At 36.1% G+C, this 25,144-nt stretch overlaps 1 protein-coding gene across 1 annotated transcript in view; it reads left to right on the top strand.

The window, feature by feature from the left end:
- Nucleotides 1-25,144, top strand: part of LOC132743686 (structural maintenance of chromosomes protein 2-like) — an 83,468-nt gene that overhangs the window by 27,234 nt on the left and 31,090 nt on the right. The window contains exon 3 of the mRNA XM_060732240.1: nt 9,266-9,337. Within this exon, the coding sequence (XP_060588223.1) occupies nt 9,266-9,337 (72 nt within the window). The remainder of the gene's footprint in view (nt 1-9,265; nt 9,338-25,144) is intronic.

Here is a 25,144-nt window from a genome sequence, read left to right as displayed (position 1 = left end):
CGGGGTATTACTGCAGTCATGAAACAGTTCAAGATAATACTGCTGTCATCAAACAATCCGAGAGTATACTGCCGTAAAGAAACAGTCCAAGACAATAATGCAGTCAAGACATAATTGGAGATATTCATGCCGCCATTCATCAATCCGAGCTTAAACTGCCACTATGTAACACTCTGAGATATAACTGAAACAATCCATGATAAAACTGCCGTCATGAAACAATCCGAGCGAATACTGCTGTCATGAAACAATCCGAGATAATACTACCGTCATGAAACAATCCGAGATAATACTTCCCTCATGAAACAATCCGAGATAATGATGCTGTCATAAAACAATCCTAAATCATTCAGCCGTCAAGAAAACAATCCGACATGACATTGACATCTTTGAAACATTCCAAGATAATACTTCCCTCATGAAACAATCAGAGATAATTCTGCAAACATGAAAATATCAAAGATAAAACTGCCGTTAACACGAATATTTAAAAAAAAAATCTGACATGTCGGATGAAATTGTTCGAGTTATCATTACTGTCATGAAATAATCCATAACGATATGATACGAGGTGTTATTACTATTATCAAATATGCAAAGGTATTTCTACTATCATAAAATAATCCGAGATGATACTGCGTCATTAAACAATACCTTGATAAAACAATCCTAGAAAATACTGCCGCCATGAAACAATCCGAGACAATACTGCCATCATAAACCACATAGAGATAGTACTGCCGTCATAAAACAATACTACATATTACTACAGTCATAAACAATCGGATATAATAATGTTGTCAAGAAATAATCCGAGATATTACTGTAGTAATTAAAGAATTTGAGATTATACTGCCGTCATGAATTAATAAAAGACATTGTTGCCATCAAGAAACTATCCGAGATAATACTGCCATCATAAAAAAGTCCGAGATAATACTGCAGTCATGAAACAATCCGGGATATAACTGCCCTTAAGAATCAATCCGAGATATTACTGAAGTCATAAAATAATCCGAGATATAACTGCAATAAAGAAACAATCCGATATAATACGTCCGCTATAAAACAGTCCGAGATAATACTACGACATGAAATAGTCGGAAATAATACTGCCGTCATCAAATTATCCAAGATAATACTGCCGAGATATAACTGTTGTCATGAAATCATCCAATATATAACTGTTGTCATGAGATAATCCAAGGTTTTAATGCCGTCATGAAACAATCCGAGATTTTACTACCGTCATGAAATAAATTGGGATACAACTACAGCCATGAAATACTCCGAGATATTACTGTCGTCATTGAATAATCCTAGATATAATATCGTCATGAAGTAATCTGATATATTACTGCCGTCATGAAACAGTCCGAGATTTAACTGCCATTATGAAATAAATCGAGGTATAACTACAGTCATTACATAATCCATGATATAACTGCCTACATGAAATAATCCGAGACATTACTACAGTCTTGAAACCATCCGAGATTTCACTTCCGAAATGTGACAATCAAAGGATTTACTGCCGTCAGGTAACAATGGAAGCATTTACTGGCGCCATGAAACATCGAAGCTTTTGATGTCGTTTTAAACTTCTGTAAGGTTCTTCTGCAACCATGAAACAATCGGAGCTTTACTGCCGTCATGAAATAATCTGAGATACTACTGCAGTCTTGAAACAATCCGAGATGTTTTGAGTGATTTGGTTCCTAGTGGTATGGACGTGTAAAACCGCATTTTTTTTTTGTACTTTCTAAATGAATTTTCGTCTTGCTTTAACACAAAAGCCCTTTTGACAAAATCATTAAGCATACTGTAACCCAACGAATATTCGCGACCAATTAATATTCGCTTTATTCGCGGATGGTCACGAAGCGCGAATATTTGTTTGTGCGAATAAGTCCGCACGATTTCGCGAATAAATTGGAGAGACATTTTTCATGCAAAGCTACTTGACCGGATATATTCGAATTTTACGGGCACCTGTTAGGAAGTAATGAATTGTTATGAATATTCCCATAAAGAAATAAAAACACAAACTAAGTAAACTACTACTACAAAATGTATTTTATAAATATCAAAAGAAATAATTTGCCTCATGTCCTCAAGTCCAGTGACCTCGACCTGTTTGGAGCCTATAAAATAAATGTTTGAATAAATCGTATGACAAAAGTGGGAAAACTATCGAGCATCACAAAAGGCTATTGTTTTCTGGATCCTATAAAATAATTGTTTGAGTGAATTGTTAAGACAAAGGTGGTATAAACCTATTGAGCATCACACAGTGAAATACAAAATAGTTTCATACTAGTATCGATTTTTACCCGACAAACTTAACAGCCTGTATAGTTCAGTTGTTTAAATTGGTTAGATTGCGGACCCATATAACATAATTTTCTCGGTGTTGGTTCGATCCCTGATTGGAGAAGGTATTTTTTTATGAAACGCTTAAATTGAATTTCTTAAAGACTTTTCTAGATAAACTGTGTTCCATAGTCCAGTTACCACTGCATTCTTAGGGTTTATTTTTTATCAACCACCCTTTTAACGACATGTTTAGAAATGAAGACGAACGATGCGTACATGTACATATATAGAGAAAATGTTTTGCTGAATTGTGATCACAATTCACTTACCAATACAATATAAGGCTAGCGTATTGTTAATCCCATTTATGACAGCAATAATGACCTCAATTATTGAAGATTAATAGTCGGCTAATGGATTTTACGGCCCATCGGACTTTCCAATCCGCGAATTTTTTTTTCGGAAATCAAGAAAACGCGGAAATTAATATTTGCGAATATGTCAGACCTCGACAAAACGCGAAAATTTGTATTCGCGAATATAAATTGGGTTACAGTATAACATTTAACTTGATCTTGACTAATAAATTACCTTGACCTTTAGGAACAAATGATCGGATTTAGCTTAGTTTTTCATAATTTTGTAGTGATTTTCCTTTTGTACTTTTTCCATTAAATGTTTTCCATTTGACTAAGTATGGGCTTTTAAACTTTGTTAGTTATTATGTCTCATTCATAAGAAGTGTATTGTGATGTTCTCTACATATTATACTCTTTGAGTGTTATACCCCACATTTTGTAAATACACGTATAAACAAATTTGGCATAATTATCCCCCGCCGATGGATGTAGTTTTGGCGTTGTCCGTCCGTCCGTTCGTCCGTCCGTCCGTCCGTCCGAATTTCGTTTCCGGAGTAGTTATCTGCAACTAATGGCTGGAATTCAACGAAACTTTATGGGAATGTTGATCAGCATGTGAAGTTGTGCACCTGGGTATTTTCGTCTGGATATTTTTAGCTCACCTGACCACGAAGTGGTCAAGGTGAGGTATAGTGATGGGGCTATGTCCGGCGTCCGTCGTCGTGAGTCGAGCGTCGTCAACAATTGGGTTCTTAACAGTCTAGCAGTCACAGTTTTGATTGGATCATCATCAAACTTTGTCAGAATGTTTGTCTCAATAAAATACAGATCGAGTTCGAAGATGGGTTATCTCGGGTCAGAAACTAGGTCAAAGGAGCTAAAAATAGAAAAAGCTTGTTAACACTCTAGAGGCTGCAGTTTTCATCCAAATATTCTGGAAATTTGTCAGGAAGGTTGTTTTAATGATATCTAGGTCAAGTTCGAAGATGGGTCATCTCCGGTCTAAAACTAGGTCACAGGAGCTAAAAATAGAAAAAGCTTTTTAACACTCTAGTGGCTGCAGTTTTCAGCCAAATATTCTGGAAATTAGTCAGGAAGGTTGTTTTGATGATATCTAGGTCAAGTTCGAAGATGGGTCATCTCCGGTCTAAAACTAGGTCACAGGAGCTAAAAATAGAAAAAGCTTGTTAACACTCTAGGGGCTGCAATTTTCATCCAAATATTCTGGAAATTTGTCAGGAAGGTTGTTTTGATGATATCTAGGTCCAGTTGGAAGATGGGTTATGTCCGGTAAAAAACAAGGCCCCAGGAGCTAAAAATAGAAAAAGAGTGATAACACTCTGTTGGCTGCAGTTTTCATCTAAATATTCTGGAAAATTGTCAAGAATGTTGTTTTGATGATATCTAAATCAAGTTCGAAGATGGGTCATGTCCGGTCAAAAACTAGGTCACAGGTGCTAAAAATAGAAAAAAGCTTGTTAACACTCTAGTGGCTGCAGTTTTCATCCAAATATTTTGGAAATTTGTCAGGAAGGTTGTTTTGATTATTTTTAGGTCAAGTTCGAAGATGGGTTATCTCCGGCAAAAACTATGTCACAGGAGCTAAAAATAGATAACGCTTGTTAACACTCTAGTGGCTGCAGTTTTGACTAAAAAATATTCTGGAAATTTGTCAGGAAGGTTGTCTTAATGATTTCTATGTCAAGTTCGAAGATGGGTCATGTCTGGTCAAAAACTAGGTCACAAGAGCTAAAAATAGAAAAAGCTTGTTAACACACTAATGGTTGCAGTTTTCATCCAAACATTCTGGAAATTTGTCAGATAGGTTGTTTTGATGATTTCTAGGTCAAGTTCGAAGATGGGTCATCTCAGGTCAAAAACTAGGTCACAGGAGCTAAAAATAGAAAAAGGTTGTTAACATTCTAATGGCTGCAGTTTTCATCTAAATATTCTGGAAATTTGTCAAGAAGGTTGTTTTGATGATATCTAAGTCAAGTTGGAAGATGGGTCATCTCCGGTCAAAAACTAGGTCACAGGAGCTAAAAATAGAAAAAGCTTGTTAACACTCTAGTGGCTGCAGTTTTCAGCCAAATATTCTGGAAATTTGTCAGGAAGGTTGTTTTGATGATATCTAGGTCAAGTTCGAAGATGAGTCGTCTCCGGTCAAAAACTAGGTCACAGGAGCTAAACATAGAAAAAATTTGTTAACACTCTATAGGCTGCAGTTTTCATCCAAATATTCTGGAAATTTGTCAGGAAGGTTGTTTAGATGATATCTAGGTCAAATTTGAAGATGGATCATGTCCGGTCAAAAACTAGGTCACAGGAGCTAAAAATAGAAAAAGCTTGTTAACACTCTAGTGGCTGCAGTTTTCATTCAAATATTATGGAAATTTGTCAGGAAGGTTGCTTTGATGATATCTAGGTCAAGTTCGAAGATGGGTCATCTCCGGTCTTAAACTAGGTCACAGGAGCTAAAAATAGAAAAAGCTTGTTAACACTCTAGGGGCTGCAATTTTCATTCAAATATTCTGGAAATTTGTCAGGAAGGTTGTTTTGATGATATCTAGGTCATGTTGGAAGATGGGTTATGTCCGGTAAAAAACTAGGCCTCAGGGGCTAAAAATAGAAAAAAAGTGATAACACTCTGGTGGCTGCAAGTTTCATCTAAATATTCTGGAAAATTGTCAAGAATGTTGTTTTGATGATATCTAAATCAAGTTCGAAGATGGGTCATGTCCGGTCAAAAACTAGGTCACAGGTGCTAAAAATAGAAAAAAGCTTGTTAACACTCTAGGGGCTGCAGTTTTCATCCAAATATTTTGGAAATTTGTCAGGAAGGTTGTTTTGATTATTTTTAGGTCAAGTTCGAAGATGGGTTATCTCCGGTCAAAAACTATTTCACAGGAGCTAAAAATAGATAACGCTTGTTAACACTCTAGTGGCTGCAGTTTTGACTAAATTATTCTGGAAATTTGTCAGGAAGGTTGTCTTAATGATTTCTATGTCAAGTTCGAAGATGGGTCATGTCTGGTCAAAAACAAGGTCACAGGAGCTAAAAATAGAAAAAGCTTGTTAACACACTAATGGTTGCAGTTTTCATCCAAACATTCTAGAAATTTGTCAGAAAGGTTGTTTTGATGATTTCTAGGTCAAGTTCGAATATGGGTCATCTCAAGTCAAAAACTAGGTTACAGGAGCTAAAAATAGAAAAAGCTTTTTAACACTCTAATGGCTGCAGTTTTCATCTAAATATTCTGGAAATTTGTCAAGAAGGTTGTTTTGATGATATCTAAATCAATTTGGAAGATGGGTCATCTCCGGTCAAAAAATAGGTCACAGGAGCTAAAAATAGAAAAAGCTTGTTAACACTCTAGTGGCTGCAGTTTTCAGCCAAATATTCTGGAAATTTGTCAGGAAGGTTGTTTTGATGAAATCTAGGTCAAGTTCGAAGATGGATCATCTCCGGTCAAAAACTAGGTCACAGAAGCTAAACATAGAAAAAGCTTGTTAACACTCTATAGGCTGCAGTTTTCATCTAAATATTCTGGAAATTTGTCAGGAAGGTTGTTTAGATGATATCTAAATCAAGTTTGAAGATGGATCATGTCCGGTCAAAAACTAGGTCACAGAAGCTAAAAATAGAAAAAGCTTGTTAACACTCTAGTGGCTGCAGTTTTTATTAAAATATTATGGAAATTTGTCAGGAAGGTTGCTTTGATGATATCTAGGTCAAGTTCGAAGATGGGTCATCTCCGGTCTAAAACTAGGTCACAGGAGCTAAAAATATAAAAAGCTTGTTAACACTCTAGGGGCTGCAATTTTCATCCAAATATTCTGGAAATTTGTCAGGAAGGTTGTTTTGATGATATCTAGGTCATGTTGGAAGATGGGTTATGTCCGGTAAAAAACTAGGCCACAGGAGCTAAAAATAGAAAAAGAGTGATAACACTCCGTTGGCTGCAGTTTTCATCTAAATATTCTGGAAAATTGTCAAGAATGTTGTTTTGATGATATCTAAATCAAATTCGAAGATGGGTCATGTCCGGTCAAAAACTAGGTCACAGGTGCTAAAAATAGAAAAAAGCTTGTTAACACTCTAGGGGCTGCAGTTTTCATCCAAATATTTTGGAAATTTGTCAGGAAGGTTGTTTTGATTATTTTAAGGTCAAGTTCGAAGATGGGTTATCTCCGGTCAAAAACTATGTCACAGGAGCTAAAAATAGATAACGCTTGTTAACACTCTAATGGCTGCAGTTTTCATCTAAACATTCTGGAAATTTGTCAAGAAGGTTGTTTTGATGATATCTAAGTCAAGTTGGAACATGGGTCATCTCCGGTCAAAAACTAGGTCACAGGAGCTAAAAATAGAAAAGCTTGTTAACACATTAGGGGCTGCAGTTTTGTTTCAAATATTCTGGAAATTTGTCAAGAATGTTGTTTTTGATCTTTCCTGGGTCAAGTGCTAAGATTGGTCATGTCCGGTCAAAATCTAGGTCACAGGAGCTAAAAAGAGAAAAATCTTTTTAACACTCTAGTGGCTGCAGTTTTGATCCAAATTTCCTGGAAATTGGTCAGGAAGGTTGTTTTGATGATTTCTAGGTCAAGTTTGAATATGGGTCGTGTCCGGTCAAAAATTAGGTCACATTGCCCAAATATGGAAAAATCTTTATGACACACTAGAGATCACATGTTTGACTCAGTCGCATCAAACTTGGTCATGATGCTTGTTTAAGACATTGCTTGGATGCGGTTGTGTCAGGTGAGCGATCGAGGGCCATCACGGCCCTCTTGTTAGTATTTTCAGAGTTATTGCCCTTGACTTAGTAAAATTTTGTAATTTTCAACTTGTGTCGCATGTAACTCAAAAAGTATTTGACCTAGAGTCATGAAACTTTACAGGAATGTTGATCAGTATGTGTAGTTGTGCAACTGGGTATTTTGTCTGGATATTTTTAGTATTTTTAGAGTTATTGCCCTTGACTTAGTAAAATTTTGCAATTTTCAACTTGTGTCGCATGTAACTCAAAAAGTATTTGACCTAGAGTCATGATACTTTACAGGAATGTTGATCAGCATGTGTAGTTGTGCACCTGGGTATTTTAGTCTGGATTTATTTAGTATTTTTAGAGTTATTGCCCTTGACTTAGAAAATGTTTGCAATTTTCAACATGTGTCGCATGTAACTCAAAAAGGATTTGACATAGAGTCATTAAACCTTATTGGAAAGTTGCTCAGCATATTTAGTTTGTTCCTGGGATTTCGCTTGTGGATTTATCCAGAATTTGTAGAGTTATTTCCCTTGACTTAGTAAAAACTGTTTCATTATGTTGTTATTTGATCCTTGAGTGCTTGAGTTAGAATCGACCAACTTTACAGGAATAATGATCAACATCACTAAATTACAGGAATAATGATTCACCTTACTGTGAAGCTATGAACCTGGGACTTTGCATGTGGATTTTTTTCAGTTTTGTTAGAGTTATTGCCCTTGAATTACAGTAGTATAAATTTGCAATTTTCAACTTGGGGTTTGCTTGGGGATTTATTTAGAATTTGTAAAGTTCTTACCCTTTACTTAGTAAAAAAATTTTTAGTTTTCAAAAAATATTTGACCTAGAGTCATAAGATTGACAGAACAGTGGCGCGGTGGGGGCACCCGTGTCCTATGGACACATTTCTAGTTTTTATTAAAGAAGAATGAAAACGATATGTTACAATAACATTTAAAAATGTTTGAAAATTGTGAGATCCCTTTCTTGATGCCTTGAAAATGGCAATAAAGTCTGGAGATTAAGATGTTTATACATCTAGGTGAGCTATTGTGACCCCCACCTTCCGTCGTCGTGCGTTGCAGCAATTTCTTTAAACAACATCTCCTCAGAAACAAATGACTGCACAGCAACCAAACTTTACAGGAATTATCCTAGGGTGGTCCCCTGCCAAAGTTGATGAAATGGTTCCGGTTTGTTGCATAAGTAGGTCACAGGGCCAGAAAAGGAGTTTCAAAAATGCAAAATTAAAACATCTTGCCTTAAAGTACAAGGCCTAGAGCTTTGATATTTGTTATATGATATAACCTATAGGTCCTCTACCAAAATTGTTCAAATTTTAGCCCTGGGGTCAAAATTGGCCCCATTCCAGGGGGTCATAAATTTTCCTTATATGTATATAGTGAAAACTTAAAAATTCTTCTTGTTTGAATGAACAATGCTTCAAGTTCAAAGAATATTACAGTTTATGCCATGATTAATATATAAATAAAGCCTTATGTCTTCAGTTGTTGTGTTAATAATAACCAGTACTCGGCGGGGGATATAAATTCAACGAATTTGCTTGTTTACATTCTATCGTTCTTATTACTGCGGACGTAAAAGAGGTCTTAAATCTATCTGATCAACAAATCTGCCATACTTTCATATTCAAAATTATCAATGTTTCCCTTGACAAAATGGTTTAAGTTGTTATTGGGTTGTTCGTTTTTGAAGGGGGTAGTCTGGAGACGGGAGTAAGGGTGGGGTTGCTTTTGTTACTTTTGATTTGGTAATTTGTGCTCATATTTAATGAGAAACATATTGTTTTTATTTCAGATAAGTCATATATCAACAACGACTGCAATACAACAAAATGATTTTACAGCTTGGCGGAATGATATTGAACAGGTGAGCACATTTCGCTTTCATAGTAGTATTGTTATCTTTGTAACCTTTGTACGAGTTGATTAGTCGATACTGTACACATTTCCAAGGGAATCTATCATGCAGTGAAAGGGAATATTGAGAATTATTTAATTTTACACATGAAATATTGTCACGATCTAGGCATGTGACATTACTGTCTTCGCTGGTGTTTATTTACTTGGTAATGAAAACTATACCTATTCTAGATAGTAACACATCACAAAGGAGAAAGTCGTAGTTAAGTTTATAACTTTTAATAAAGCACTGGGTATAAACAGTTAAACATGAAGTATTTCTAACACATTGATATCAATTCCTAATGTTCTTCACAGATTGATAATGTAATCGTACAATTCACACAAGAGAAACTCAATTTATAATGTAATCTTGCTATTCACACAAGAGAAATTCACTCTTTGATTATTATATATTACCAAATGAACTTATTATTAATATAACTAGTTGCTTTGCATCAGAAATATCACTTAAAACTTGTGTTAACACTTCTTAATAATTGTTGCCTTAAAACTTAAATAATTCGCAATGCTTTCCTAATTGTCAACTTTCTAATTTTGATAACAGTTAAAAATACGCGCGAGAACAAAATGGCGCACCAGTGAACCGTGACAAAAATAGCAGAAATGTTTATCACTGACAATTATAAAATATGTATAAATATTTGTTTACAAATGAAACAGCTTATCAAAACTCTGAAGTGAATAAAAATGTCTATTTAGATAAAATAGCCCGCTTATATTTAGTGAAAACTTAATTTTATTAAGGCTAACGAGAATTTAAACGAGCGTAGCTTTACGTTAGAAATTCTGACTTATGACTCCCCGAAATGCGGCAATCCCAGCCTATTTATACTAAATCTGCAACCGCAACCTAAATGCACCCCAAAAACTGACTGATCACCCCAGAAAATGGTTGCAGGTTAATGCACCCCAAAAATAGTCTGCTTGCAACCAAAGTGCACCCAAAGAAATGGTTGATCGCCCGTAAAATTGGTTGCAGTCTTAGAGAATTAACAGAGACTGCTTAACAATAAAATATGGCCATCTCGGCAAGGTCTACACTACTGGTTTAAAGTACAAACTATACAACATTGCCATGTACATTAGGCAGGTTTAAATTATCGATTTTCTACAGTACATAGGTTCAACTGCACTTAGTTACCATAAACAAATACCACAATGCTTTGCAAACAACATGGCGTCAATGTAAAGTTAGTTAAATGTGTTTACAACAATTTCTAACATTTCGAGTTAAATACATGGATTTAAACCAAGTTACATGGTGCTAAGGAAACATAAACTGTTCATTTCACTATTGCAATAACACTTCGGCACAATGTTAAAGGATTTACGCAAGGAAATAAACAAACAGTTTAAATATACATGTCCGGAAAATTCGGATACACAATCAACTGAGATCAAGGATCAACAAGGATCTCCACAAGCATGTACAGGCAAAACTAGTTTATAAGCTACTTGTATGAGGTGTATGTTTTGTCATTCTAAAGCGAAATATGCCTCATCTTGTGTTTTATAGCTGGTTATATCACCAAACATGTTTGTCAAGAATTAATGAAATGTACCTATATGCCAACGTGTTAGACTCAAGGTAAGTGTTAATAACATTAACTTGTAGACCTCTACAATACCCCCTTGTTTCTATGGCTAAACTCCTGTTGCCATATCTATAAATTGACTTAAACCTTAAACAAGACTTGTAAACACTAATCATAAAGACCTCATATTGCTTTACACTGTTAACGCGAAATTTTACATTACTTAGCACAGTCTCTATTAAACACAAATCTTAATGTTCAGAAATCCTTAAATGTTTCACTAATTTAACGCGATAAGTAAAGTCACACTATACGCTTATGTCCGATAGTTATTTCAAACCATTTAAAAAATGTTTAAAAGAAAAAAAGTTTGTTCTCTCGATATCCGAGACGTCTCCGTGGTAGACTGCTAAAAAAATGGTCATCCGTATATTCCTTGTCCTACCCTCACAATGCCTTACATCCTGGACTAGCATTGAGAGGGCTCGCTAACATCTGCGAGCGACTTATCCGCACATTGTCTTTGCCATTGTCAGACAGTGTGCGGACCCGCCGAAGGCGAGCGCTGTTTTGAAGGGTAGCCGATCGTTAGACACAAGTTCCAATGTATTAGAATGAACACAAATTGGTGCTGCTGCCAAAGATGGGTTTGACTTTCTCTCTATGTTCAACTCCTTTTTTAATGTGTCTATTTCTTCTTTTACATGTATTCCATCTTTATCGTCGAATATTCTTTCCCGCGTTTGTCTCATGTTATTCTTTAGTTTCATCTTGCGTATCTGTTGTCTCTGTTGAATCTCTTTGAACATTTTCTTCTCTGTCTTAATTTGCTTTTTATCATTACTTTTCTCCTTCCATCTTGACTTATAATCTAATTTCAGTTCGTCCATTTTCTCATCATTTACATTTATATCTTTGTGAGCTTCTACTATTAATTCTGCATGTTCTGTGTCTTTCTGTGCTTCTTCTCCACTATCTCTCTCAATGGTTTTGGTCATTTCAACTTCACATTCTTTACTTTTTCCATGCTTTTGTATGTTTTGTTCCCTTATTTCATTTCTACGACCTTTCACCTGCTGCAAGGTACCATTCAAATCTTCATCAGGGCCTTTCAAACAACAACATTCCTCATCTTGCACTGTATATTTATTTAATTTGTGTCCTTCATTTGCACTTGCGCCTTCAACATTCTGGCTTACTGCAAGATATACAGAATTTGGCATTTCATTTCTTTCAGCGCACCCATCTGCGAGGGCTTCTGCCTTCCCAGGAATTTGTTTGCTGCTGGTCAGTTTCGTCCTTCTAGCTACAGTGTTTCGTCCCACTTGAAAGCAAGGGATTTCTATGCCATCCAAGATGATCTTATTTTGACTCAGCAAAATGTCTGCACATTGGCTACCTCCAGCAAGGACATCAATTCCTAGTAGCACCTCATCATCTATGTTGGCCACAATAGCCTCTATGGATCTCGCATGTGTCCCCAATTGCACAACAAAATGTCCTGTCCCGAATTCTTGGATCGGCAACCCACTAGCACCTACTAAGCTTGACGAACTTCGTAGTTCTATCTGTTTCCTTTCGGCTACCCTGGTGAAGACCTTCGTAGAGATGACAGTTCTCGAAGCCCCTGTGTCCACGGTGAATTGTACCGGTACATCCTCTACAGAACCTTTGATGTACACACCAGTACTGATTCCCCTACACTGCTTCACCCTTGTCCTATCCTCTACTCCCTTTGGTCTTTGCACTTTGTCGTCTTCTGTAGCCATCTCCCTAGAGGTTGCCTCTCCGACATCATTTGCTTCCAATATGCTCTGGCCCTCGACCCCTCTTACATCCTGCTGGACCGCCCTTTGGCCACAAGAGCTGGTCCCTTGTAGTTTAAAGATGGTTTTCTCTTGTGCTCGGACTTGTCGCTCTGTTGGTGTCCACCCTTGTCATTCTGACGGTCAGCACTTTCTGGACAATTACGCGCAAAATGTCCAAGCTCGTGACAATTATAGCATTCTGTTTCACTTCTACCTTGTCTGCGTGGATTGCTCTCCAGCTTTTGTAATATATCTAGTATAGATTTCAAGATTGTTTGCTGTTTCTCATCATTTGTTATATTTTCCGTTACTTCAAGGTCCCGTGGGCTACTTGACCACTTATACAGAGGCTTAGTTTCATCACAATATACCTCTTTTATTTCTCTTACCGATCCATCCTCTTCTGTTTCTGACCTCGTTCCACCTGTCCATCTGATGTTTTCTTTTGACCTCCGATCTCTGCTATCACGGGTGTGAATATAGTTCACTACCTGGATCACTGCATTGTCTATGGTTTCAGGTTCCTTGTTATACTCGACCTCGAACCGTATGTCGTCATCTCTTAAGCCATCTAAGAAACGTCTGACCAAATCTTCATCTCTTGTCTTTCGATCTCTGAAACCATGGGCTTTGTCATAGAGCACCTTTAGTTCTGCAGCATATTCCTCTGCTGTTTCGCCAACCTTCTGAGACCTCTTACTAAACCGAGAGGCGAAAAGCCTTGGCGTCTCTATGACTCGATACCGGTTGTTTATTTCTGCCTTCAATTCAGTGTAATTACAGTACAGATAACGAGGAATATGCAAATTTCTCCGAGTATCAAGTAATCTCAAAAAGCGTGACTCTGAGTGGATTATAAATTTCTTGTACACAAAAGAGTGACTCGGCGTCGATAACGAGTGACAATTAGGTCAGCGGGACTCCGTGAATCTCCGAGCCAAAAAGAGTGACTCCGAGTTTGCTAAATATTTATTCATTTATTAATATATTTTTATGCTCTATCTCTAAACTAATATCATTGAACGCATGTATTATTCATTCAAAATAAAAATGTTGTCAAATATTCTTTGTTCATGATGTAAAGTATCACAAGTGAAAACAAAAGTAGACAACTTGATTCATTAATATCAAAAGGAAAGATTATATAACCGATGATTTCCCACACCGATAAGTGTCATATTTATCAGTTCATAAAGATGTAAACATACCGCGAGTGATAAAACGGAAGTTCTAGATGGAAAACCAAATGTGTACTTTTCCATTCTTAAAATAGAAAATGCTAAATTTAGACTGGAGATTCCAAGTCATACTTTTCGTAAGCCAATCGTGATTTTCTTGAGCCAATTTAATTATATTGGAGCCAATTTGCTAATTGGCTCCTGCCAGCATGAGCCCTGATGGTAAATTGAAAACAACAACCGTAACAAGAGCTGTCGGTAGGACAGCAACGCTCGACTATTCTTAGTGCTTGATAGTAAAAAAAGCCTTGATTAAAAGGTAAAATTTTCTAAGTAATGCAATAGGCAAAATTTTTCTTTAAATCCATATTACAGTTATAGGCCTTGGAGAGAGTCCTATTATGCTCTCAAAGAAGAGTATAAAATTTCAACATGTTTCAAAGCCTTATGTCAATGAATTTTGAAAATATTTGAGGTATTACAAAAACTTTAACGTAAATTCTAAGTCGAAAAAGGGGCATAATTCTGTCAGAATGCTTGATAGAGTTACCTCCTTCTGTCTACATGTTGGGGTCATGATGGTGAACAAGTGTGCAAAGTTTCAAAGCCATATGTCAATGGACTTTAAAAATATTTGAGGTATTACAAAAACTTTAACAGAAATTCTAAGTCGAAAAAGGGGCATAATTCTGTCAAAATGCTTGATAGAGTTACCTCCTCCTGTCTACATGTTGGGGTCATGATGGTGAACAAGTGTGCAAAGTTTCAAAGCCATATGTCAATGGACTTTAAAAATATTTGAGGTATTACAAAAACTTTAACAGAAATTCTAAGTCGAAAAAGGGGCATAATTCTGTCAAAATGCTTGATAGAGTTACCTTCTCCTGTCTACAGGTTGGGGTTATGATGGTGAACAAGTGTGCAAAGTTTCAAAGCCATATGTCTATGGACTTTGAAAATATTTAAACTATTACAAAACTTTAACATAAGTGGTTACGCCGACGCTCGGGTGACTACAATAGCTCTACTTATTCTTATCGAATAGTCGAGCTAAAAATCATCTTTTTTTTCGAATCGTAACATAAAATGAAATGTAAAATGAGATTGCACTTGCATTTATTTACACCAGCTAGACACCGACATGGAGTTACGCGGTAATTCTCTCTCTGAGTCACGCGCTCTTATTTTCGTCTGGGAGTCACTCTCATCACACGTTTCTCACGCGGAGTCACTCGTTTTTATGGACAAATACTCTCGCGGAGTTGCGAGTGGATTCCTCGATCCTCCGAGGATTTTGCATATTCCTCGTTATCTGTACTGTACGTAGGGCTGCTGGGGGTAATTGTGAAAAGACAAACTCAGCAGCTTGACCTTCTATTCTTGGTAGTATTTGATCGAGCATATCATTCTCATTCCATCCCATTCTCTCCGCAATTGTTTCAAAGCGCGTTATCCAAACCGTCCAATCTTTTCCAGTGAAAGATGGAATTTTCACATGACTGGCATCTCTGGGGGTTCTGAATGTATTTACCGGTGGGGGTTCACTGTAAAAATGACCTCTGTTGGAAAGATTATATGGCCTATCTGAGTAAAATGCTCGATTGTCATTTCTATCACACATGTTGACTTCATGGGGGGCGTAAAAATACTGGTTGCTATGGTGATAGGTGTCATCTCTGTACCTTGGTTTGTTTGTTTGTCTGTGTGCTTCCCAACCCCGTCTCTCATGTAGTTGCGTAGCCAATCGAGGTGGTCCTTCGGCAAGGTTTGAATAAGACCTATTACATCTCAAGGTTTGTTGGTCCGACTGGGCATTGTCTCCACAGTCTGGCTCAGTCTCGCATGGTCTGGGCCTGAATGGCTCTGCATCAGGTGACAACTGTTTGTTCCTACAACTCTGAGTATGGATTTCAGCCTGTGTGGTTTCTACGATACTTGAAGCCTGCTCTGGCTGTTTGAGCTTTTGAAGCTCCTTCACCACATCTTTCAAAATACCAGTCAGCCCGCTCACCATCTCTACCATTTCGCAAATAGCCCTTTCGCTTCCATTGCTTCGTGTGTCAGATGAACAAGATTTATTGCTTATTATTGACATGACCTCTGACCTTTCGTCGGCTGTCCCCACTTCTTTGTGTTCCTCTACCACCTGGCCTTCATCGGATCTGAAGGCGACTATACCCTCACTATCTACTGCCTCTGGGTTGTTCATGTCAGCTCCGCTTTAAATATGGCCAAGATATAAATCTTAGCGTGGACTCGATACTGTAATATTTACAGATCCAACTAGGCTGCCACCATAAAATATGTCACGATCTAGGCATGTGACATTGCTGTCTTCGCTGATGTTTATATACTTGGTAATGAAAAACTATACCTATTAAGTAAATAGTAACACATCACAAAGGAGAAAGTCGTAGTTAAGTTTATAACTTTTAATAAAGCACTGAGTATAAACAGTTAAACATGAAGTATTTCTAACACATTGATATCAATTTCTAATGTTCTTCACAGATTGATAATGTAATCTACAATTCACACAAGAGAAACTCAATTGATAATGTAATCTTGCTATTCACACAAGAGAAATTCACTCTTTGATTATTATATATTACCAAATGAACTTATTATTAATATAACTAGTTGCTTTGCATCAGAAATATCACTTAAAACTTGTGTTAACACTTCTTAATAATTGTTGCCTTAAAACTTAAATAATTCGCAATGCTTTCCTAATTGTCAACTTTCTAATTTTGATAACAGTTAAAAATACGCGCGAGAACAAAATGGCGCACCAGTGAACCGTGACAAAAATAGCAGAAATGTTTATCACTGACAATTATAAAATATGTATAAATATTTGTTTATAAATGAAACAGCTTATCAAAACTCTGAAGTGAATAAAAATGTCTATTTAGATAAAATAGCCCGCTTATATTTAGTGAAAACTTAATTTTATTAAGGCTAACGAGAATTTAAACGAGCGTAGCTTTACGTTAGAAATTCTGACTTATGACTCCCCGAAATGCGGCAATCCCAGCCTATTTATACTAAATCTGCAACCGCAACCTAAATGCACCCCAAAAACTGACTGATCACCCCAGAAAATGGTTGCAGGTTAATGCACCCCAAAAATAGTCTGCTTGCAGCCAAAGTGCACCCAAAGAAATGGTTGATCGCCCGTAAAATTGGTTGCAGTCTTAGAGAATTAACAGAGACTGCTTAACAATTAGATATGGCCATCTCGGCAAGGTCTACACTACTGGTTTAAAGTACAAACTATACAACATTGCCATGTACATTAGGCAGGTTTAAATTATCGATTTTCTACAGTACATAGGTTCAACTGCACTTAGTTACCATAAACAAATACCACAATGCTTTGCAAACAACATGGCGTCAATGTAAAGTTAGTTAAATGTGTTTACAACAATTTCTAACATTTCGAGTTAAATACATGGATTTAAACCAAGTTACATGGTGCTAAGGAAACATAAACTGTTCATTTCACTATTGCAATAACACTTCGGCACAATGTTAAAGGATTTACGCAAGGAAATAAACAGTTTAAATATACATGTCCGGAAAATTCGGATACACAATCAACTGAGATCAAGGATCAACAAGGATCTCCACAAGCATGTACAGGCAAAACTAGTTTACAAGCTACTTTTATGAGTGTATGTTTTGTCATTCTAAAGCGAAATATGCCTCATCTTGTGTTTTATAGCTGGTTATATCACCAAACATGTTTGTCAAGAATTAATGAAATGTACCTATATGCCAACGTGTTAGACTCAAGGTAAGTGTTAATAACATTAACTTGTAGACCTCTACAATATGGTGCTTTACGCCACTATAATGAATGTAGATCAACATTATTTAATTATTTAATTTTACCCATGAAATAATGTGCTACATTAGTCAAATATATTTCATATTTGTAAAAAATAAATATGAAATATAAATATAAAAGTGGGCGAAGTCGAAACTCATATTTATCACATAAACTGCGGCGCAGGAGTGTAATAAAGCCATTTAATAAATAGATATTACACTAGACGATATTACACTAGTGTAATAACACTTTGACGTCACGTCATTTGCGCTATAAACATAGCGTTAAAGCTAATGTTAGCGTTACACTATAGGCGCGTCAAAGAAAAAAGACTCTTGATAACAGTTTACCGTTTTTGTGTCGCCTTGAAAAGGTGACATATAGGGGTTACTTTTGTCGGCGGCTTCGGCGGCGGCGTCTGTGTCGGCGTCTTCTTAAACTTGTCCGGAGCATAACTCAGTCACTTTAAGTCTGATTGACTTCAAACTTGGTATGCATGCTTCTTTCAATAACCCAAAGTGCAGTGCACAAGGACCGGTACTCTGCTTTTCTTATTTTTTGAGTTATTGCCCTTTGTTAATTTTCATACTTTAATTTTGTCCGGGCCATTTCTCTTCAACTAAAAAAGCTATGGACTTGAAACTTCATAGGATGATAGATCTCATTAAGAAGAAGTGCAATGCACAAGAACCGGTACTCTGTACTTCCATTTTTTTTTAGTTATTGACCTTTGTTAATTTTCATACTTTAATTTTGTTCTGGCCATTTCTCCTAATGTATAAAAGCCATGGACTTGAAACTTCTTGGGATGATAGGTCTAATTAAGAAGAAGTGCAGTGCACAAGAACAAGTACTCTGCATTTCTTATTTTTTGAGTTATTGCCCTTTGTTTCTTTTCATTCTTTAATTTTGTCCGGGCCATTTCTCTGAAAGTATAAAAGCTATGGACTTGAAACTTCATAGGATGATAGATCTCATTAAGAAGAAGTACAGTGCACAATAATCGGTACTCTGCATTTCTTAATTTTTGAGTTATGGCCCTTTGTTAATTTTCATACTTAATTTTTGTCCATGCCATTTCACCGAAAGTATAAAAGTTATGGACTTGAAACTTCATAGGATGATAGATCTCATTAAGAAAAAGTGCAGTGCATAAGAACTGATACTCTGCATTTCTTATATTTTGAGTTATTGCCCTTTGTTTATTTTCTTACTTTATTTTTGTCCTGGTCATTTCTCCTCAAGTATGAAAGCTATGGACTTAAAACATCATAGAATGATAGATCTTATTGATAAGAAGTGCAGTGCACAGAAACTGCTGCTCTGCACTTATTATTTTTTAGTTATTGCCCTTTGTTATTTTTCATATTTCATTTTTGTCTTGGCCATTTCTCCTAAACTACATTGTTCACAAGGCGAAACATCCGAGTCGTTGAGTTCTAGTTATATTATATATGTGATAAATAGAATATTGCATTCGTGTAGATTCAATACTAAATTTATTGAACTCGTTGAATAAAACAATATTATGCTCGCCGTGCCGATTTTGCGACTCCGTAAATATGGTATTGCACGGCCGTGCATATATTTTAACGTGACGTCATTAGCGTTATACAAACATAGTGTAAAGACGCGCTAAATGTTAGCATTATCCTATAGGCGCGTCAATGAAAAAAACTCTTATTTCACTTCAAATGGTTTTTATTTTGCGTATGTGATAAATAGAATATTGAATACTTGTAAGTTCATTACTGAATTTTATTGCACTCGTTGAATAAAATATTATATTATGCTCGCCAGAGGCTTGTGTAATACAATTTTATTCAACTCTTGCAATAAATTCAGTATTGAACTTACACTCATTCAATATACTCTATTTATTTTAAGGGACTTCTTTCGCCATTTTGTTTCAAAAATCTGATAAAACAATTTTTTGTTGAATTTTGTTTTGAAAACTATCTTCTACTTCTACTTCTATGATGATCTCGTCTGTAAATCCGCTGTGCAGACATCAGCGACGAGTGGTGATGTGAAATGTGCTCCATAAAACGTGGGCTAAAAACCTGTCCCCCATGTGCGGCACCAGGCGTTCGAGTTAAAATAATTAATGTGAAAACGTAGTGTGAAGTAAAATCCAACATGTTTGTACACTATACACGATGTTTAATAATTTACACATATACGTATGACTGGACAGCAGTTTTAAAACCGTCCAGGTTGTCCACAGTTGTGATGTTAGCTGGTAGATTGTTCCAATAAGGTACAGTTCTTGGAAAGAATGAATGTTTGTACGCATTAAGTCTGCAGTGATAAGTGACGAACTTTACCGAGTTTGTGTATCTTGTTGATAGTTGTGGGTGGTATTCAACTGGTACAGCCACCAAGTTATTAAACACTTTATACATGAGAATTAAGTCCGCACACTGACGACGTTGTTCAAATGTTGGCCATTTGAAGTCGTGTAGCATTGATGTTACGCTAGATGGATTGTTACGATTGAATGGTTTATTCATGACGAATCTTGCCGCATTCCGTTGTATTTGTTCAAGTTTCTTTGATGTATTAAGTTGTTGGGGATTCCAGATTGGTGACGCATATTCCAGTTTAGGTCGAACCAAGGTTTGATAAGCTCTTTCTTTTACTGTGGTCGGGCAATGTTTTAAGTTCCGTTTGATAAAGCCAAGAGTACTAGAAGCTTTTGCTGTGATTGAATCGATGTGTAGGTTGTATTTCATAGTATCTGCTAGTTCAACTCCCAGATATGGATGGTTTTTAACAACATGTAGTGATTGGTTTTTCATTTTGTAGTCAAATACAGATTTGTTACGTTTATTTGTTATTGACATGGTCGCATTTTATCGACGTTAAATTCCATTTGCCAGATATTACTCCAATCAACTAAAGTGTCCATGTCTTTTTGTAAAATATTATGATCTTCACTGGTGAGTATGGGTCTATAAATTACACAATCGTCAGCAAATAGGCGAATTGATGACTTAATATCCGAAGCGATGTCGTTTATATATAGTAAAAACAATGCAGGACCAGGCACTGTTCCCTGGGGCACGCCAGATGTTACCAATGACGGTCTTGATGATTCTCCGTCTACTACTACTTGTTGATAACGACCGTTAAGAAATTCATTAATCCATAAGTTGGTTTCATTACATATACCATAATATTGCATTTTCACAGAGAGACGCTGATGTGACACTTTATCAAAAGCCTTAGAAAAGTCAAGCACCGCCATATCTACCTGGTGACCAAGATTAACACTACGAGCAATGTCATTAGTAGTTAATAGAAGTTGAGATTCACACGATCGTTTAGCCCTGAACCCATGTTGGTTTTCATGAAGAATGTTCTGGCTGTCTAAATGGTTCATTACTTGCGAAACTATTATATGTTCAATCATTTTAGAAACAACTGCGGTTAAACTTACAGGGCCGTAGTTCGATGGTTTGGTTCTGTCGCCTTTTTTGAAAATTGGTACAATGTTAGCGTTTTTCCAGTCCAATGGTACTTCAGATTTATCAATTGACTGTTGGAATAAAGACTGTATAATTGGTGCTATTTCAGTTACACATTCTTTCAAGACTATGATAGGTATTTTATCTGGCCCAGAAGCTTTCTTGGGATTAAGTCTGTTAATACACTTAACAACACCATTTAATGTAACGTTTATCTTTGGCATCGAGCAGTATGGCGAAGTTCCTTTATTTGGTAGATTGTCCAAAGATTCTTTCGTAAATACTGAACAAAATTGGTTGTTAAGCATTTCTGCCTTATGACTAGCGGATTCGGCGATTTGACCGTTGTTTTTCAATGTTCCAATATTCACGCTGTCTTGTTTACGAGACTTTATATATTTCCAAAAGGATTTCGAAGATTTATCATTTTCTGGATCTAGGAGATTACTAATGTAATTGTAGTAGGAAGTATGTAATTTATTCCTTACAGTTTTGCGGAGGTCACTAAATTTTTTATAGTCACTTACGTTATTACTTTTTCTTGCAATGTTATATAAGTAGCGTTTCTTCTTAATAAGCCGTTTGATATTCTTTGATAACCACGGTATGTCCGATTTCCCTTTTACAGTTTTCTTCGGTATGTATTGTTCCATTGATTCTAATAATATATGTTTAAAATTGTTCCAATTTACATCAACTGTGTTGTTATGTATATTACGCAGGAACTCGTGTTGAAATGATAGCACACGATCTTTAATTTTCTGCCAGTCGGCTTTTCTATAATTAAACACGGTTCTCGGCGGTAGTTTGTTAATAACCGGCTTGATAAATGTTGTTACGGATAAGATATCATGATCACTAAGCCCGATAGGTGGTCCGACTACGTGTCGTTGTATGAGTGTTGGATGGCTCGTAAAGAATAAGTCTTAAACCCTACCCTTACGTGTAGGGGTTCTGTTAATTTGTTCAATAAAACAAGTTGAAGTTATATCGATTAATTTATCACAAGAAGTCTTATCCCTAGCATTAGGCACTGTACATCCGTTATCCCAGTCCACGTCTCCGAGGTTGAAATCACCTCCTAGAAATTTCGTCATATTTTTGTATGGAGAAGTACAGTTCGCTTTAAAATTTAAGAGTGAATTTTCAAGTTCATCTAATGTTTCTAAAGTAGCCTTTGGTTCACGGTAGAAAGATCCAACTAAAACTTGTTCATTTTTATCAATTTTGATTTTAATCCATTTTATTTCACAGGCAGAGTCTAAATCTGAACATTCCTCAGCTGGTAAGCCAGGTCCAACCATTATAATAACACCACAGCCGCGTTTGTTCACTAATTCTGACCAATCTTTCCTGAATATTTGATATTTGTCAATAGATGGGATATTTGTTGGTAGGAGTTCAGCACTCAGATCCTCATTATTCAAATGCGTTTCAGTGCCTAAGATAACATCTGGCGCTTTACTAGCTATAATGTTGTATAACTTTGTTTCTTATTACGAATACTCTGAAAATTTATCACTTCAAATTTCAAGTGAGACTTATTAACGTGGAGTGATTTAGAAAGTGAATGAATACTATCCACAGATGGATTAACACTACTTGATTCCATGTCACCCAAAAATGATGATGTAAGTTCAGATTCAACACTACCCGAATGTGTTAATGTTACGTTAGAAATATGTGAAATGTTACTATCCAGATCGGTAGATGGTAGTAATACACGCGGTGTTGATGCTACAAACGATAAACTATCCGGTTTCAAGGGACGCGAGATTCTCCTCCGAGGTGGGGACGATGATAAGTTAATGTTTACTGGTGGTACTGGTTACGTACTGCTAATACTAACAGAATCTTTCACTAATGGTGAGAAAGTATTTTCTAATAAAAAGTCATCTAAATCAAAGGAGCACACTCTAGATAGGTTTGGGATGCCACAATCATCCTTTTTACAGATCCAAACTACCTCAGAAATATCAAGGTATGCAAGAGTTTCACTACTGATTTTTGCACAGCTAGCATGATACCAAGTGTCACAACATTCCAGGAACCAATATTTTTATTACAAATTCCACAAGGATATTTCAAGGTTTTAGGTCCAGGATTAATTTCAATGTCACCCGACTGGATCAATAATAAACACAATATAAAGTTTGTTCCAACATTGTTTTTAATATATAGCATGCGCTTCGCCATTTGATGGTTCTTGTAGCAATTTCAAGCTTCATAATACTGGGTTCCGAGGGTTCAATCAATGTCTGGAAGGAATTAGTAGCATTTAGTTCGCTAGACAAAGCTATAACTAGTAAAAATAGTGCTAAACATAGCAAATGTAAAGTTCCCTTGTTCTTCATGGGCGCGGCAATTGTTGCTGCGCAGTAGGATGCGCGCGCTTATCGATTTTTGGAATCCTGCGCAAAGTGATGCGCACTCAAACTAATGTAAAAGTAGGTGGGTGGGATAAGGTGGTCGTAATTTTCCCCCAAAATTACACGCAAAAGTTACAACAAATTTCAAAAGTTCCTTTTCCAAATGATACTATCGATCATAATCCACGTTTTGAGCAAGTGTCGTCATCTATCTTGCAGTAATAACCATGAAAAAAATAAATTAAATTAAATTTTGTCGGAGCACATTTTCGAACGCCTGGTGTCGCACATGACGTCACATCTAGAATGATAGAAAATGGTCTAACTAAAAAAATAAATCCGAACACCAATATCTTTAATTCAGTCATTAACACTGTACAGACGTTTAAAGAGTTGTTTACATGACGTCACAATTTAGCGCAAAACAGCGCGTGCAAAAACTGTCAAAACAATATATAACTGCGCGCTGTACAATTGCAGTTGCGTAGCAAGCAAGGAGATTCGTCACCATTTTTATTTCATAATGAAATTTGAAAAAAAAATATTTTTTCGCTTTTCGTGAAATATGGCATATATTTTCACTCAACATGATAAAATCTTTATGTCTTCTACGTCAAGAGGGCAATACATTACTACCTTACTATGATCAATTGCATAGTAAATCCAATCCGGGATTATGCGCGTGCCCTTGTATTTTTTTTTCAGGATGGTGAATTGGTCATAAATCCTAAGTTTAGGACAAAAGATAGGACAGTTGCTTGAAGCGGACTTAAGTGCAAAAACTTTTTCTCCTAAAGTTGGTCATAAGTCCTAGGATTTAGGATTAACTTAGGACTCTCCATGAAACGCAGTCCTGAATTATACGACTCTCTATCATATGTGACAAGCGAGCCTAATTGTCTGATCCCAATACATTGCTTTGTCTGATTTAAACGACTTTCACACCTTTAAATTGTCCGTTAATCATAAATAATACCTGTTTTAACACCTAGGGAAACAAAATAATTAAGTCCAATTATAATCCAATAGTCAGTACTCTTCAAACAAACTCTACACACCTCGGATTACATGTATACAGGTATCAAGAGACGTAGCGTCTGGAGTAGTACTGCCAAATATGGTAAGCATGATGCAATCGATGTGTTTTAAGAAATTGAGGTCACAGGTGTCATGAACATAATGAACTGAGTAAACTGGATTAAGACTTGTGTTTTAAAAAATTTATGGAGTGCGAATAAAAGATGTTTAGGCAGCATTTTTTTTACTATGCATGAATAATACGGAAAAATGTTGATACCAGACTAGAAAAAACTTTGGATATGGATATGTTTTTAAAAGTATGATATTTATTTTAAGGATTCGAATGCATCAAATTCAAGTTTATTTTGTACCATAATGATTCAATATAAATCTAAAACAACAAATAAAATTAAATTTTATATGATATTCATGCGATTATATTTGCTTTACAGGGATTACATCAAATATTTAAAGTGCCTTTGTGTATTTGCAATTGGTTAGATACTATTCTTTCACTTAGTTATACAGTATATACA

The sequence above is a fragment of the Ruditapes philippinarum genome, unplaced genomic scaffold (genome assembly GCF_026571515.1).
Source record: "Ruditapes philippinarum isolate M1 unplaced genomic scaffold, ASM2657151v2 ctg3432_1_1_1_1, whole genome shotgun sequence".
In the NCBI taxonomy this organism is placed as follows: domain Eukaryota; kingdom Metazoa; phylum Mollusca; class Bivalvia; order Venerida; family Veneridae; genus Ruditapes; species Ruditapes philippinarum.
The sequence above is the reverse complement of the archived record's forward strand: the minus strand, read 5'-3'. Positions and strand labels throughout refer to the sequence as shown.